The sequence below is a fragment of the Narcine bancroftii genome, chromosome 1 (assembly GCF_036971445.1).
Source record: "Narcine bancroftii isolate sNarBan1 chromosome 1, sNarBan1.hap1, whole genome shotgun sequence".
NCBI classification, from domain to species: domain Eukaryota; kingdom Metazoa; phylum Chordata; class Chondrichthyes; order Torpediniformes; family Narcinidae; genus Narcine; species Narcine bancroftii.
This window is the reverse complement of record NC_091469.1, coordinates 48,421,223-48,439,390: the sequence shown is the minus strand read 5'-3', so window position 1 is coordinate 48,439,390 and position 18,168 is coordinate 48,421,223. Positions and strand designations below refer to the sequence as shown.

General features: G+C 41.6%; 1 protein-coding gene across 4 annotated transcripts in view; it reads right to left on the bottom strand.

The window, feature by feature from the left end:
- Window positions 1-18,168, bottom strand: part of rassf6 (Ras association domain family member 6) — a 33,281-nt gene that overhangs the window by 9,670 nt on the left and 5,443 nt on the right. The window contains exons 2-8 of one of the 4 annotated variants that reach the window (XM_069926129.1): window positions 10,453-10,554; window positions 6,757-6,872; window positions 6,230-6,328; window positions 3,981-4,059; window positions 2,748-2,887; window positions 1,384-1,487; window positions 641-819 (exon numbers count right to left, since the gene is read on the bottom strand). In XM_069926129.1, coding sequence (XP_069782230.1) covers window positions 641-819; window positions 1,384-1,487; window positions 2,748-2,887; window positions 3,981-4,059; window positions 6,230-6,288 — 561 coding nt within the window. In that variant the 5' untranslated portion in view covers window positions 6,289-6,328; window positions 6,757-6,872; window positions 10,453-10,554. The remainder of the gene's footprint in view (window positions 1-640; window positions 820-1,383; window positions 1,488-2,747; window positions 2,888-3,980; window positions 4,060-6,229; window positions 6,329-6,756; window positions 6,873-10,452; window positions 10,555-18,168) is intronic. The other 3 variants (XM_069926120.1, XM_069926139.1, XM_069926137.1) reach the window with 3 other exon arrangements.

The window sequence follows — 18,168 nt, the reverse complement described above, 5'->3', positions numbered from 1 at the left end:
TCTCTGCATGTGAACAGTCCCCCGAGGCACCTGAAAGCAGCAGCGTAAAGGCGGCTGCTAGGGGGCGGGCTGATGTCAATCAGCCAGCAACCCAACTCCCTGCGCCTGACAGCCCCCCTCCCTACTGCCTGACAGCCTCCTCCCCGCGCCTGACAGCCCCCCTCCCGCTGCCTGACAGCCCCCTCCCCGTTGCCTGGCAGCCCCTCTCCCCGCTGCCCCTGCCCCCTGATGTGGGACATCAGGGCTGGGGTGGACAGTGTGGGACTACAGGGCAGGAGCGGCTGGCACGGGACATCAGGGCAGGGGCAACCAGCGGGGGATGTCAGGGCTGGGGCGGCCGTCGCGGGACTACGGGGCAGGCGGGACTAATGCCACAGTCGACAGGAGCCAGCGTTCACTCCAAGGCACCTCTCCTGCAGCCAACCCTTTCAGGTGCCAGAACAGTGCCTTCAGTGCTGCCACCTGAACGTCCATTCAAACACAACCGGAGCCGCTTCTGTAGGTGCATTCTCAGAGCAATTGCACCTGAAAGTGGCTCCAGTGTGTAGTTTTCTTGTTGTGCAGGCATGATACAGTCACTGAACTTTGCAGCATAATTGCACTTGCTTTTGTAGAAAAGAATTGGATTCTCTCCTCATACCTTGTAGTTGTAATAATGGCCATTAATAGAAAAGCGATGGTGCTTAGCTTTCCGTGCTGCAGTGACTGCTTGGTTTCTCACCCTCATCTTCACCAGTGACACATCACTCCTGGTGCGTATTAAGTTGCCACTTTCCAGTTCTCGGTTGCGTTGTGGTTTTAATGTACTGCTTTCAAAGACTAAAAAATTGGAGAAGAATATTTTAATTTATTACTTTAAGGTACTACTTTTCCCCCCAAAAGGCTCAAGCTAGTTGAGCCTTCGACCTCACTTTGCTTCGAAGAAAATTATTGCTAAATTGTCAAATGCACGGAAAATCAAACACCTGGAATCTTCCACTCACAGCTGAGTTAAGTCCTGCTGGCATTTTCATCTGCCACATTTCCTTAATCAAAAATTAAATGAGTAATTACCAAAAACACCAAATTTCAGTATGCTAGAAGCTCAGTTTTAAAGGGCGAGTGACTCTCAGTGAAAAGTTAATTTCCAAACATTTTCTTGTCAGTCTCAGCAACAATTATCTGTAGTTAACCATCCCTCATTATCAATGACTTGGCAACCTAGAGGAAAAAGCCTTTCCTTTTTGACTCTCACAACTCTTCATAATATTAGTCACTTAATTCTAGTTTCAGAAAGAACCCAAAGCATCATTTTATCAGCATTGACTTGAATTTGAAAATTCTCAGTTCTATATGAAAACCTGTATTTCTGAAGCCAATTAGATATTAACCTCGAAACCTTACCCAACTCCTGGATGGCCTCCTCTTCCTCAGCTTCTGACCCTGCACCCTCTTCCAGTTCAGCAATGTTGCACAGGTTATCAAACTCTCCCCATCGTGTCATTCCACTGCAACACAAGTTAATTAGTTTACTGAAATGATGGAAATAATACATCCATGCAGTATTCTTAACACGACTTATCAAAATGCATCTACAACCAATGAAATATTTTAATTTCAGAAATGCAAAAGACAATTTGCCTACAATTACTCCCTCAAACAGTAATGTGTGAATGATCTGATGATCATTTTAAGTTATAACAATAACGCTTTTGTTCATCTTCAGAATAGAACCACTGGATCTTTCATATCCATTGAAGAGAGTAGACAGGACCTCAGTTTAACAACCCATTCATAGTATGGAACTGTTGACCTTACGGTGCATGTAAGTTCAGCCAATAATTTTTGAAGAAGTCTTAGGAGTGAGTCAAAGTGACTCAGAGGTAGGACTGCAACAAATGCTACGTTGGTAGATAAAGATAATGTCCATAGAGTTGAAAGGGGAAAATGGTTTGAGGGCAGAGGGGAATAGCCTTTGGTGGTGTAAGATAAAGAATGAGAGTGAATTGGGTCTAGGGGAGAGGCAGGTTAGGTAAAAAGGGTTCAGATAATCATTGAGTACCCTTACCATCCTGCCTGCAGTATCTTTGTGACACCTCCTTTATGGAAGAAGAAGTACAGGAACATAAAAACCAGGAGTGCCAGGCTGGGAAAGGGCTTCTTCCCACAGGCGCTGAGACTGTTGAACTATTCTAGAAACCTATCAATTATTTTTATCTACAATATATTTATTTTGGATTACTATGAATGTATTGTATGTCCTTTGTGTGTAGGGTGTACTGTGTGTGTGTGTGTGTGTGTGTGTGTGTGTGTGTGTGTGTGTGTGTGTGTGTGTGCGTGTGTGTGTGCGTGTGTGTATACAATCAGATGACAATAAGCTTGAAATTGAAGTTATCCATGGTAGCTGGGTAAGATATTTTTGGGCAAAGCTGATAGCCCAAGTGGTTTTGGTGGTGGTGGTGGTGGTTTGTGGGGGGAGGGTGGGAGGAGGTGGGATGGGGGGGGGAAGTGGCTGCGAGATGAGCATTGCAGTGTAAATGGGATATAGTCAGGCAGAATTTGCAAAGCTAGAGTCTGAGGGTAGCATCTGAAGGTAGATTCTGAGAGAAGAATAGTTTGGACTCGAAGATGTACTTGCAATTACCTTCTCAGCCATGCACACCCATGGAGAAAGATGTCTGGAGCAGGCGTCTGAAAGCATCACCCTGCATTTGTTTATTTGTGTACTTTATCTATCAAGTTTGAGAAAGCTGCAGAATTTGACTTGCCTTTTGTTCATCACAAGGTCAGGAGACTGGACACCTTTTGATGGTGATCTGGACTTCTCGTTATTTATCTGTAATCTTATTGGTTGATGTATACCCCATGAAATATCCAATAATCCCTCTAAAACAATCTTTCCGTTGTTCTACAAATGGAACAGTGAGAGGTCTCAACACACATTATTATATGGAAAACAAAATGAGTTTGTAACAGGTCTAATCAGTTGACGTAAACTGATGAAAACATTACATCGTAACTAACTCAGCAGAGTTGGATTTTCTTGAGGCTCTATAAAGTGTTTATGCCTAAAAATTGGATCTAAAATGTCAACCTATTTGTAAGTCTCTAACCCACTACTTTCCAAAGATGGGATTGATCTCCTCCATTCCTGATGGTATCAACTAATGAAACATTTGTATTTCATGTCCCTATATATCCGTAGAATTTTCAAAGTTATTCCCAACCAGTAATTTTTCTAGTTTCTGTTGATCACATTGGGTGAACCAGCTATCATTAAAAATTTTCCTTAATTCCATTTGTCAATGTTTATTTGGGAACAGCTTTTTGCTCTAACTTTTTTTGAGTTGTTAACCACCATAATCTTGTTTTATCTTAATACACCAAAGCAAGAAGCCAGTTTTAATCTACCCTTAAAGGCTGTGATTTCTTCAAACATTTTAACAAATGAAAACATTTATTCTTAATCCATTCTTTTCTTAACAATCAAAGTCCGATTGAATAAATTGGGACAGACTTTCCTTCTTGCACTTGACATCGTCTTGCCTTGGGCCACAATATCCAATGAGCCAGCAGGACAACTCAAGAGGAACAGAAATATCCGTTCATTCAAATTGATCTTGAAATTGGGAATGGACCCAAATGATGTGGAATTCCACACCTGATTGCAAGATCTATGCCAGTTTCATTATTGGCTTTTAAAACTATCAGTAACAAATACTCCAGCAATTCTTTGGAAGAAATTAAACAAGTAGGCAAAGTTAAAGTTTGACAAAATTATACCTTGGAAGCAAAGGTGAAAGAATCTTACATGTTTTACTGGTGCAGTTGTAGAGCTAATTCTATTGATTTAACCCATTTGTAGTCATTATGCTGTCTGCTTTTATTACCAATATAATTTTACTTCTGCTTGGAAGAGAACTGTTTTTACAAGATAATGATCTTGGAAGTATTTAACACTTTAATTTCTAGCAAGTGAATGGTCTATAAAATATACTTACATTATAATATGACAGCTGAAAATTCTTCTTATCTTCAAGAAAACAATTGTATGTTCTTAACAATGACAAAAATTCAACCCTGAGGAATATTAAAATGCATGTTTAGGAGTCATGAACGTTCATTCCAATTATTTGAGTGAATAATGAATAATAAGTTTTGAAATGAAACTGTCTTTTTGCTCATCCAAGTAGAAGGATAGGTGGAATGAATAGAAGGTATGTTAGCTCTGACAGTAAAGAATTTGACATTTGAATAAGGAGGGAAACTAAACCTCTTGGCCCTTCTCTCTGCCTATCCATTTGAGAAGGTCAGTCTGATGTGAATGAAATCTTAATATAACATGGTGATAAATGATCTTGGTTTATGGGAGCTTGAAATAGCCAATGAGGTAAGTCTCAAATGGAAGTAGTCTGTGGCCACTTAACAGTAGCTCTACTGTAGGTCAGAGTTGCATAAATAAATTATGAAATATTAACAATGACCTAAATAGATGTGGACAAATCAAAGAGGGTAGCTTTGAGAACAAATTGATTGAATGTATCAAGGAACCAAGAATAAAACAGGCTAACTAACATTTGAGTATGAGTATTCATTTGGAAATGGGGGAAGGAATTTCCCATTTAGTTTAAGACTGAGAGACTCAGCTCTGGAACTAGTATCCTAAAATTTAAAAAAAAACAATTGCAAGATAGAATCCACCACAGCAGGTTAGGGAAACAGGTTAAATATGGGTAAGCTGTGGCAGATATTTAAGAACATATTTAGTAGTTCCCTACAAACATATTTCATTGCAAAATAAAGGTTCTATAAAAAAGATATTCAATCTATTCAGAATTAGAAAGAGAAGGATAAGGGTTTCCACACCATACAAAAAGGGAGAGAGTGTCAAATATAAATATTGTTCTCTGAGGATTATGTTGGGAAATAATAAAATGGGAAAAAACATTGAACAAGTACTTTGCATCTGTTTTGATAGTAGAAGATGTTAAAGTATCACAATAGCAGAAAAACAATAGTAGGGGCCAAGTGTATTTGCTGTTAAAATGAAGATATTTGGGAGGTTTTTTTAAGGAGGACAAAATGAGTTTGCAAAGAGATATAGAGAGGCGAAACGTTAGGATAAATGTGATTTTTACCCAGATGAAAATATCTGGAACGAGATGGCAGCGATTCAGAAAAGGGAGTGGAGGAGCAGTTTCTTCTTTCAGAGGGTTGTGCATCTCAAGAATCATCTTTCTCAGAGAGCCAATGAGGAATGTGGGCATCTGGCAGGAAGGTGGAGATCAGCTGAGCTACGATGTTACAGAATGATAGGGAAGGACTGAAAAGCTAGCTACTTTTATTTCTACGTAAAAGCACCAGGCCATGCAATATCCGTGGAAAGCAACAGTCAATATTTTGAGCCTGAATCTTATGGATTCAGCACTTTTGGGTACTGCACTAGACCTCAGCGTGTGCACACTTTTTGTTTATCTCCACCTCTTTCTAATTTTAAAAATTAAATTGTTTATTTTTTATGGAATGTTTTGCATTTTAGGCCTCATATTCTAAAACTGGAATTTGAATAAAGGAATTTTGAACCAAATTCTAGATATGCGTTCAGTAAAAAATATATTGCTGTAATATTTAATACAGGAGAAAGTCACAAGGTGCTTTATAACAAAACAAAAAAAATTACACAGAATTATTGAAGATAATATGAAAAGAAAAACAAAATGTTGGTTAAAGAGGTGGGTTTAAGGAGAATTTTAAGTGAGGTGGTCCTGCAGATTAAGGGAAGGAATTGTAGAGCTTAGGCTTTGGTAGTTGGAGGCATGGCTAGCAAAGGTAGGGTTATTAAATACAGTATGATCACAAGAGCATTGTTATAGGAGCTCAGATATTTCACAGAGCTAAAGGGCTCAACATTTGGAAGAAGCAATTCTTTGGAGGGATATGAAAATGAAATTGTTAAAATCAAGGTGCTGCTTAACTAAGAGTCAATGCCTGGTGATGAATAATCAGGATTTAGGAACGAGAGTTAGCAGGTGGAGCAGAGCTTTGGATTTTTGTTATCTACATGGCAGCAAAGGCTAAAAAATCTTTACTGATAGCTCTCAACTGCAATTAAGCATTCATATGTTTGTTTAATATGTTAAAGCAAATAAATTCTTCATTTATTTACTAAGGAAGTGCTGCTGAAACTAATTACTACATAGTGATGGCTGGAAAATAAAGGTAAATGTGCCTCTGAAGCGAATCTTGGTACCTGGAAATAGTCTTGTCTCTCCGAACTTGGATTTCAGTCTGTAGTTGTGAGGTGCTCATGACAGGTACATTTATTCAGAGAAGAGGGAAACCTAGAGAGCTGAAAAAAATAACATACTGATATTTGTATCAACACATTCAATCACTATTGTATTATTATTCCCAGTGAGACATATAGAAATGAAACTTGCTGAAAACATTCACATACATCTGCATCCACAAGAAGGAGAGAGCTCCTTTGAGCAGGTGTACACCAACGTCCCTTGTGCGTACAACGCGGATCCTCACTCCCACCTTGGACCACCTCTCTGTCCCGCTAACCCCGGCATACAGACTGCTGGCAAACGAACAAAGCCAGTTCACAGGGAGATCAGAATGTGGCTGGGGGTGGGTGGGGGCCACAGTTGTTTCAGGGAGGGGGCCACCTATAATGGGTATGTAAACATTGATGAGTACATGAGCTCAGCGACCGGCTACATTTACATTGAGGATGTGACAGAAATCAAATGCTACACAACTAGGACTAACCATAAAACATGGTTGGTTGCAGAGGTCTGGGCACTTCTCAGAACTTGAGTTGCAGCCTTCCGGACAGAAGACAAGATGACATTAAGATCAGCCAGGGTTGAAACTCCCTGTGCGATCTGGAAGGCAAAGTGAAGGTATGCACAGAGGATCCAAAATCAGCTGTATGATACTGCTGACATGAAGCAAATGTGTCAAGGTATCAAAACAATAACAGATCATGAGACAACCTTGTGAGTCATCAAAATGAAGCCTCCCTTCCAGACAGACTGAACATCTTCTACGCATGGTTTGATGAGAACAAAAGTAGTTGGCCTCATCAGCAACAAAACAATGAGTCACACTACAGAGAAGAGGTGGAAAATCTCGTGAAATGGTCTGAGAGTAACAACCTGAGTCTCAACATGGACAAAGCAAAGGAGACGATTGTGGATTTCAGGAGGATTAAGGATGACCACCCGCCACTACACATCAATAACTCAGTAGTGGAGAGAGTTACTTGGAGCCCACTTAAGAAGTGACCTATCCTACATACATCACATTTCCTCACTTGTCAGGAAGGTGCAACAGTGAGTGCACTTCTTTAAAAGTCTGAGGCAGGCAAAGCTTCATTAGATACAGACTGGGGTCTGTATGATTACTGTTTAAAGTTTAAACAGTGAGAGTATGGACGTGTTTGTTGCCAATCTTTGCCTCAGACGATGATAGTGAGAGTGATTTTGAAGGGTTCTAAATGTGTTGTTGTTTTCAATAAAAATCTCTTGTAGTCGGGGTTTATTTGGTTTTTCAAGGGTCGACTTTTACATTGAATTGGTGTGGAGTGGTTTTTGAGTTGACTTTAAGGTTTCAAAAGCATATCTGGTGTATGTTGATCCTCTATTTTTGAGAGATTTTTTTAGCATTTCACGACTCAACTTGTACAGCAAAATATACAGTATCTATATCTCTCTCTGCAGATTTTCTGTGTCCTCTGCACATTAGTCTCATCAGCAAACTTAGATACACTGCAATCTGTCATCTCTTCCAGATCATCAATGTATATCATGTACAGTTGTGGGCCCAGCATCAACCCCTGCTCATCACTGATAGCCAACCAGAAAAACACTCCTGTATCCCAACTCTCTGCTTTCTATTGGTTAACCAAACCTCTATCCATGCTAATACATCACCTCCAACTCGTTGAATCCTTATCTTGTGTATGTCTTTTAAGCGGCACCTTACTGAAAGCCTTCTGGAAATCCAGGTAAACAACATCCACCTGCTCTCCTCTATCTACCACGCTTGCTATATCCTCAAAGAACTCCAGTAAATTTGTCAAACAGGACCTGTCTTTGCTGAATCTATGCTGCGTCTGCCTGATGGATTTGTTGCGGTCTGTACTTACCTGCATCGGGAGCAGTGCTGGTCACCGCTGATGACATAACTGAAGCGATACACGGAATTAATAGCACACGTGCGCGGGTTCATTAAGCAGTCAGCATATAGGTGTTGGATCTCGGATGTAAGGGGGGAGAGTGAGAGTGTCAGGATCACCTGTGTGTTGGTGAGGCAATGAGATGGTCAGAGGGGTTTGGCCAGCGCCAGATTAAAGTATTGTGGGGCCTGTAGCAAATATTTTAAAGGGGCTCTAAATTGTGCCAACTGACACATGCGTGTACCTAAATAGTGCTGGTTGGCGCATGCATGGTGAGGGGAAAAGCACTTATTGTGCCCCTCCCCTCCTGCGTTAAAACGTACACATTTTGTTAAAGCAAAACCTATGGTGGTGGCTGGCGGCATGCAGCATCAATGGCCGTCTTTGTTACCCATAATCCTTCACGCAACTGGAACCACTGTGTGTTTCCCTGGCACTGACACTGGCAGAGCGGTTCCGGCTGCGTGAGGGATTTTGGGTAACCAAGATGGTTTTTGCTCCTGCATTGAACCAATGCCATGAGCTGCCAGGTATAGTTTGTGTTAATAACTATCAGTGACTATCAGTAGAATCTGATAGCTGCAGCACAAAGATGAAAATGAAAATGAAAATGTTTCTCATAATTCATAATACATAAATGTGGGGGCCCTTGAATATCTGGAGTCTGTAGCATTTGCTACTCTTGCTACTGCATTAATCTGGCCCGGGTTTGGCTGGGTGATATTTGGGGAGTTCCCGATGGACGTGGACATACCCCTCCATAAATCTTCGTCCGCGAAGCCAAGCTAAGGAAAGAATTTGGGGAGTTGAAGAATGCAATGTTATGTCTGAAGAGAATAAAGAAAGTTGACTCCATTTTGTGCTTAAAGAAATGAGTGAGAGTATTCTTTAATTGTGTGTAAAGTGGGTAAATCAGTGTCATATCAGATTCATTTTGCTCCAGACGTCTTGCTGTTTCTTCTTTAATAATAGCTTCAAGCATTTTCCCAACTAAAGATGTTAAACTAACTGGCATATCATTCCATATCTTTTGCCTACATCCTTTTTATATAGTGGTGTGACATTCAGTGTCTTCCAATCTGCTAGGACCTGCCTGGAGTCCAGAGAATTTTAATAAATTCTCACCAAAGCCTTGACTATAACTTCTGCCATTTCTTTCTGTACCCTGGGATGCATTCCAATGCTTAGAGGCAAAATTACTTACTCCAACCTTTTGGCAGACTGGTCTGTGGTATGGATATCATCGGGCAGATTTGGAATGGAAGTTGCAGAGATGTGTGGAAGCTATAAATAGTGAGAATAAATGAAGGACTTCATCCAGACAAATGTGGACAGACAGTAATTGTATCCGAGGCAAAGAGGGGGAATATGTTCAGAAATATGTTGAGGGAAGGTGGCATTGCTGGACTTGGTTCTGGAAAAGGAACTTGGTAAATTGGAGGAAGAAGTGGTGGTGAAACATCTCAGAAAAGGTGAACAAAATTCGCAAGATTTAGGTAAAACACTGAAGTCTGCAGACACTATCGTTGAAGTAACAACTCAGCAGGTCAAACAGTGTGCTTTATATAGCAAAGATAAAGATACATAACCAATTTAATGACATTCAGCATAGCTATGAAAAATTGCTCCATGGAGAGACAATCAAATAATTCATTTCAATAGGATGGGAATAGATGTGACCAGGATAAAATGGAACTAAAGCTTGCCTGGCAAAACTATAATTGAATAACAGAATCCTTTCAGATAGGGGTGTTTCGGCTACCATCTAGGTATATTTCCATGGCAGGAAAAACTCTGAGATGGCCAAAAAATAAAAGAAATAAGAGCATTTGAGATGTTAATTTGTTAACATGTGAGAAGCTGAGTGATCACAAAACCTTCAGATGGGCAGTAAAAGGAATAAACAGAAGAGCAAAGGGAGATGACAGCAAATATAAGAGGGACATCAAAAATACTCCAGGTGCTAAGTGACTATTTTCCATTGGTTTTCACACAGGAAGAAGATACTGTTGAAAGATCAACCAAGGAAGATGTGGTTGCAATTCCAAATGGATTAAAATTTGGCATTTGAAGGTAATAGAATGGCTGTCTGTTCTAAAGTGGACACATCATCTGGTCCTAGTTGCTGAGAGAAGGAATTGAGGGAATTGCAGAAGTACTGCTCATAACCATCCAAACATCAATAGATTCTGGGGGTACTAAAGACAAAAAAATGTTGGTGATGATAGATGTTCATACAGAAAGGCTAATTCTGCTTCTCTTTCACTGAATGTCTCCAGCATTACCTCTTTTTATTTTGGTTTTCCACCATTTGCAGGTATTTTCCCCGATTACAGATTCAGCAATGAAAACAGAATGCTGGCAGAACTCAGCAGGTCAAGCAGCATCTGTGGAGGCAAAAGGAGCAAGTTGGCAATTTGAATGGAGACCCTGGAATAAGTCTGAGAGGGAACAAAAAAAATTGCCGGAATATCACAGAAGGTAGGGAATGAGGTGGGGGCTGGCTGGTGAAGGTGGTGCCGGATGTGAAGTGGATGATGGGCAGATAGAACAAAGTGAGGAGGAGTTCATGCAGGGAAGAAAAAAGGAAGAAAACTAGGTAGGGCTCTGTGTGTGTGTGTGTGTGTGTGTGTGTGTGTGTGTGTGTGTGTGTGTGTGTGTGTGTGTGTGTGTGTGTGTGTGTGTGTGTGTGTGTGTGTGTGTGTGTGTGTGTGTGTGTGTGTGTGTGTGTGTGTGTGTGCGTGCGTGCGCGCGCGCGCCCACCTCTTCCCCCTCCTTATTGCTGTATTCTAGCAATAATTTTTGTTCCATCAACCATTGCAGGTTAAATTATCAAGGGACAGGAAGGGATTGGTGGGTAGGGATGATTGGACCATGGACTCATGGAGAAAGTGGCCCATATGGAAAACAGGATTGGAGGGGTGACTGTTAGTAGGATCAAGTGGGAGCTGGTAGAAGTGAATGAGGATGATGTGTTGGAATCAAAGGCTGGTAGGGTGAAAGTTGAGGACCAAGGAAATTCTGTTGCTGTTCTCCCAGAAGGGGAGGGAAGTAGATGGGAGGTCAGAATGGATGGATTGATGGAGAGAGAGAGTGCAAGAGAAAGAATGAGAGTGCAGGAGAAAGAGAGCAAGAGAGAAGGAGAGAGAGAGGTGTTATGGCATCAAAAACCCCCATCTATTCCTGGATAGGGGATGTCTCTTCTCTCACTTTCTGCTCACTTGCTGTCCTCCTTTTAATTTTGTTTATCTTCTTTCCCTCCCTCTTTCTTTCTCTCTCTCTCACTCACACTCTCTTGTTCTCATTTGCTGCCTCCTATGAGGTGGAACTTAGCATTGGCTTCTCTAAAATCAAACAGTCTGTACATCCTGCATTGCCCCTTCCTCTGGTTTGTTAACTCTGCTTGGATCCTCCTATCCAGTTGACAAAACCTATGCATCAAGGCTTTGAACTGTGTCTGTGAATATCTGTGCTTTATCTCGGTTATATTGTGCATCCCTTAGCAGGATGTAAGGCTTGTAAGGGTGTTACACTTACCGTAAAACTGTACGTAATTAAGCATTTAGATTGTGGTGAACAAAATAAAGACATTGTGTGTGCTTTGTGCTTTGAACCTTGCTGCATCCACCATTCATACTATTTACATGTAGAGAGAAAAAATCTTGAGAGTTGCTGAAGTTACTATTGGTTCTGTTAGCAACAAATTTTTAGTTGCATCCAGTAATGGAGAAAATGGAAAGTCTATTGCTTGAGTGGATTGATGGGGGTACAATGCGTAGGGTATTTATCCTTATACCTAAGGAGAAATCAGTCACTCTTTTTCATAAACTGAAACTGAAAGCACTGGACAATGATGATGAAAGTGGAATTTAAAGATAGTCATGGGTGGCTTGATCGATTTTTGAGGTGAATGCAGTGTCATAGCTTAAAGATTACTGGAGAGAGTGGTTCAGCTGATACTAAACTTGCCAAAAAAGTTTCCAGAACAGCTGAAGAAAATAATCACAGAAGGTGCTTTTTCGTATGGGTCGAGGAGGGTGGAGATTTGTTCCGGCATGGACTAGTAGGGCCAAACTGGCCTGCTCTGTGCTGTATATGGTTATATGGTTATCTTCTTCTTTCTTTGGCTTGGCTTCGCGGACGAAGATTTATGGAGGGGTAAATGTCCACGTCAGCTGCAGGCTCGTTGGTGGCTGACAAGTCCGATGCGGGACAGGCAGACATGGTTGCAGCGGTTGCAGGGGTAAATTGGTGGGTTGGGGTTGGGTGTTGGGTTTTTCCTCCTTTGTCTTTTGTCAGTGAGATGGGCTCTGCGGTCTTCTTCAAAGGAGGTTGCTGCCCGCCGAACTGTGAGGCGCCAAGATGCACGGTTGGAGGCGAGATCAGCCCACTGGCGGTGGTCAATGGGGCAGGCACCAAGAGATTTCTTTAGCCAGTCCTTGTACCTCTTCTTTGGTGCACCTCTGTCATGGTGGCCAGTGGAGAGCTCGCCATATAACACGATCTTAGGAAGGCGATGGTCCTCCATTCTGGAGACGTGACCTACCCAGCGCAGTTGGATCTTCAGCAGCGTGGATTCGATGCTGTCGGCCTCTGCCATCTCAAGTACTTCAATGTTAGGGATGAAGTCGCTCCAATGAATGTTGAGGATGGAGCGGAGACAACGCTGGTGGAAGCGTTCTAGGAGCTGTATGTGATGCCGGTAGAGGACCCATGATTCGGAGCCGAACAGGAGTGTGGGTATGACAACGGCTCTGTATACGCTAATCTTTGTGAGGTTTTCCAGTTGGTTGTTTTTCCAGACTCTTTTGTGTAGTCTTCCAAAGGTGCTATTTGCCTTGGCAAGTCTGTTGTCTATCTCGTTGTCGATCCTTGCATCCGATGAAATGGTGCAGCCGAGATAGGTAAACTGGTTGACCGTTTTGAGTTTTGTGTGGCCGATGGAGATGTGGGGGGGCTGGTAGTCATGGTGGGGAGCTGGCTGATGGAGGACCTCAGTTTTCTTCAGGCTGACTTCCAGGCCAAACATTTTGGCAGTTTCTGCAAAACAGGACGTCAAGCGCTGAAGAGCTGGTTATAAGGTATAAGCAAATGTTCAACTGTGATGAAACTGCAATTTTCGATGGAAGAAAAATAGGCCAAGGGACACAAGGCATTGAAGGACAGGTTTACCCTAATGCCTATTATGAATGCCACTGGTGATGCTGCTCTTAAGTCTCTAATGATGCACCATTCAGAAAATCTGAGGCCACTTAAAGGCATTGATACAAATACACTTTCTGTTGTGTTTCGTTCACATCCAAGCAGTTGGAACATACAAATGATTTTTCTCTGAGTACATGAGTGGATACGTTAGTCCTTTTATTGAAAAATACTGTAGAGAAAATTGCATTGATGAAAGATGTCTTGTGATTGTCGATAATTATGCTCTTTATCCACCTGGCATTATGATGGTGTAACATTCATGTTGTGTTTTTACTGCCGAAAGCGACGACATTACTGCAACTGTGTGACCAAGGCCCAAAAGCCACAGTTAAGGCTTGCTGCACGCAAAGCATGATGTGTTTTAATTGTAAGAGCTATCGACAGAGAGGGCAACTCCGAAGCATCTTTGCGAGAGATCTGGAAAGACTCCAATATAAAATTGGAAATCGGCAACCTTCGAGGTGCTCTCGATAGGCTAACAGTCTCGATGAGAAATTGTGTTTGGAGGAAACTGAGTCCCAAATCAATGAACAATTTTAAAGGCTTTGAACCAATAACAATTCATACAAAAAGAGCGAATCTGGCTAAGGAGACTGGGTTTGTGGAAATTGATGAAGATGGTGTTGAAGAGGTTTTGGCATCCCATGATCAAGAACTGACAGATGCAATTGCAAGAGGAAAAGATACGAATTGAAACCAAATGCCCAAAAGTGAAGTCATTCAGGAACTGAACAGGAAGCACTTGCATGCAATTTTTGTCATTATTGACAATGATGCAATGATTGCAGTAAAGTATGAATTTAATTTTGAAAGGGCATGTAGGTTTAGAGCAACTTTCCTGGATGCTTTGAGTGCCTACAAAGAAATGTATGATAGAAAAACACAAGGTTTAACAGTCAAGCATACTGTCATACTTCAAACCACATCAGCCACAGCTGACGATGAACCTGAACTGTCGACATCGAGGCAGGCAGACATAGAAGAAGGTGTAGAAGTTAGTGACCTGATGGATTCAGATGACAATGAGATGTCAATAGATGACCCTTTTCCTCTCTCTCCTACATCCCAGTCTCCTGTATCTCCCACCACCCAGTGGCAGATTGACCATTAGGCTGAGTAGGCTGAAACCTAGGGGCCGAAAAGGTAAGGGTGCCCGTCACAACCACTGGTACACCAATGTAACCACTTGTCAATAAGGGCTTGCATTAGTCCTGGGTCCACCCATCAATCAAGGCTCCAAAATGCCAAACCAGACTCAGGAAACCTGGGGCACTTAATCTTTTGAAAAATGACTGGGGCAAACATCACAGAACACCAAACAGTGCAGAGGCCAGTTTCATGGGAGCCAGAAATACCCAGAAACTCCATGGTGAGAATGCACCTTATCACCACCGAAGGAACCGAGGGTGCAGTTGCATCTTGGAAGTGAACTAAGGAGCATGTGCAGTGTTCTCAAACACTCTGAATGGGAACGCTGATCTCATCAACATGGAGGTGTGGATCCACATCCCAAAGAGCAGCTGTCGGCTGGGGGCTGAGGAACTGGGGCGAGTTCCAGGCAGCTGCATAGGGGTTGTGCCCTGCCCTTTACCTGTGCAAAGTTTTGCGCCAAAAGCTTGGCCTGCGTGTGGGTGGGCACAATAACTCATTTTGGGGGGAGGGGGCAATGGCCTGTTATTGGCCCCCATGAACCAGTGTATTCCCAGCACATACCCAGCAGATAAATTTAGAATATGTGAGGGAATCACGTCCAAAAGCTAATAAATGAAACAATTTTGTTTTATTCAACGAAGGGTAGGGGCCGTGGGGCAGGGGGGCAAGACCTTACTAAAGCTCAGCCTAGGGCCTGGGTGACACCACTGCCACCACCCCAACCTCTGAAGATTCAGCCTAACTACACTGTATGTACATTATTTCTACTTTATAGGCTATGTATTTATCACATCATTCCTGCTTTTAATAAATGTTAGTGTTATTTTATATTTTATGTGTTATTTGGTATGATTTGGTAGATATTTTGGGGGGGTCTGGGAATGCCCCAAAATTTTTCCCATAGAAATCGATGGTAATCGCTTCTTTGCTTTATGCCATTTTGGCTTTCAAAAGGTTTCGTAGGAACCCTCTAGTTGTGTAAAGCAGGTTATACCTGTATCATATGTGAGACAAAGGCACCACTGCCATGGCTACTTTAACTGTTCCTTGAATGCTGATGTACCACAAGATGCAAACATTGTGACAAATTACAAGAACAAAGAGGACTGAAGCAACTGTGACAGCTACTGTGGGATCTCTTTGCTGTGCATGACAGGGATACTATTTGCTGGAGTGGCATTGAAGAGGCCCCAGATGCTTTCTGAGAGATTGTGCTTCCATGGTCTCTGAGGAATGTTAGGTCAGAAAGATCAAAATTAGACGAGATGTTCTCTCTAAGACAGTGTTGAGAAAAATGTAGAGACCAGAGAAAACATTATACTTGACTTTTATCAACAAAGCATCTGACCTTGTGAACAGACAAGGTCTCTTCATGTTCTTTTTCTTTTTAGAGAAAGAATTTGATTGTCACCCTTGTGAAATAAATGTGATCACTTCCTTCCCCTGAAACAAGGTGGGAAGGGTGCAGCAGGAAAAAGGTACCAATGGCACTAATCAGAATCCTGGAGTGAGGAAATGTATGATTGATCCAATGTTTCTTCTCCTCTAATGTGTTTTCAACATCACAGATAAATGCAAATACTGTGTTCCTCAGGTGCCCGTGGAATTGAGCTTACCACAAATCACAATTCCATTTGTCCTCAAAAGCATCTTGTGTCCAGCCATTATTAATCTAAAAATCCTCATTCCCTCTAACGTTCAACAAACAATAAGTTTGAAGAAGGTATATACATAATGGAATAGGTTTAGACTCATTTGTTTATTATTCTTATTTTTACTGAGAGACAGTGAGAAGTTTTCTGTTGAGTGCTATTCAAAGACTTGTAAGTCACAACATGTAGTAGTGTTGTGCAAAAAAAAGGAGAAAAGAAAAGAAAGTCCCTTCAGAGACAGCCAGTAGTTTAAGATCATGCTGCCTCCTCCAATGTGGCTAATATCATAGCACCTCCTCAATCCCTGGTGCTAATAACCCAATACAGTAATCTCCACTGTACTCTGGAGATCATGCCACATACTTGGACTCGCGTTAACAAGTACTTTCCATTGACACCAAAACTAACATCAGAATTACAAAGATATCAGCCACTTTTAGGAAGCTAAACAAAAGTAAAGTCAGGAACAATAAACTATTAATAACTAACGCAGAAATACAAATACCGTATATAAAGCCTACACACTTAGGAATCTGATTTTTGATTGAGTTGTAAGAATTTACAGATAGCATGAAAGGAATATCTATTATTTCCACAAGGGCATCCCTGTGTATTGAATGCTAACCTTTCAACAGGATGATAAATACTTAAGTTCTGGAACAAGTTAAATTACCCAGTTCTACACACCGATGAACCAATGTCAACTGAAATAACTGCGTCACGTCCATAGAATGGCCAGTGACTAAGTCCACAAAGGCTTCCCATACATGGAGCTCGCTTCTGGTAATTGGCGGATTTCAGATAAAATTCAGAGATGCTTCCAAAAATGTCAAGTACATTTTCATGAATTATAATAGAATGTAGAACTTCACAGCACAGTGCAGGCCCTTCTGCCCCTCATGTTGTGCTGACCTATATAAATCTATACAAAAAAAACAAAACATCCCCTAACTCATTTTTCCTTAAAATGACTACAATAAGTCGGAAAATAGCTATAGAATGAACCAGATTGCAGGACATGAGGTAGTATAGATCAGTTGAAGATGAAAATGCAAAAATACTAAAGTTAAAGTGTTGCATAAAGAATCAACAATCCCATGTTGACACCTTCGGAAAGTTATCTAGAACAACTCTACAGAGATCCGCTTTCTCTCCATTGTGCCTTTCATCTGAAATTCTGTTTCTTGCTAGACTGATGCTAATGACATTTTTTTTTTTGCCAGCTTATAAAAGGAGGGACCCAAATATTTAAGCATGGAGGGCCATTTTCATCTTGGGACAGAAGGCTGGTCTGAATTTGTTGTCAGTATTTGGTGTGCTAGTTCATGAAAACTTGTACTTGTGTTCAGTCATCAGGTTAAAAACGTTGCTCAGCTGATGTCACTCTCCATTCATAAAGAGGTCTGAGAAAACAATGATCTGACCAGACTGTAGACCCCTGCTGTGTCTTAGCATGTGAATTTCTGTGGGTGGGAGACAATTAATTCTGCAGGAGTGGGAGAATCTCATTTGACACCCTCTCATTTGAGAGGGTGAGCAAATTTAAATTCCTGGGAGTCACTCTCTCAGAGGACATTTCCTGGATCCAATACATAAATGCTATCATGAAGAAAGCTCGTCAGTGCCCTTTCTTACTCAGGAGGTTGTGGAGGTTTGGTATGACATCGGAACCTTGTCAAATTTCAGCAGATGTGTGGAGGAAAGTGTACTGACCAGCTGCCTTGTGGCCTGTTGTGGCACCAACACCTCTGTGTGGAAAGCCCTGTAAAAGGTAATGGACACAGCCCATCATGTTACAGGTAAGACTCTCCCCTCCATTGAGAAAATCTACATGGAATGCTGCCATCAGAGAGCAGAAGCAATCATCAAAGATACACACCATCTAGTACATGCTTTGTTCTCACTGTTGCCATCAAGAAAAAAGGTGCCACAAGACCCGTACCATCAGGAACTTTTGCTACCTCTCCACCATCAGACTCCTAAGTAATAGAC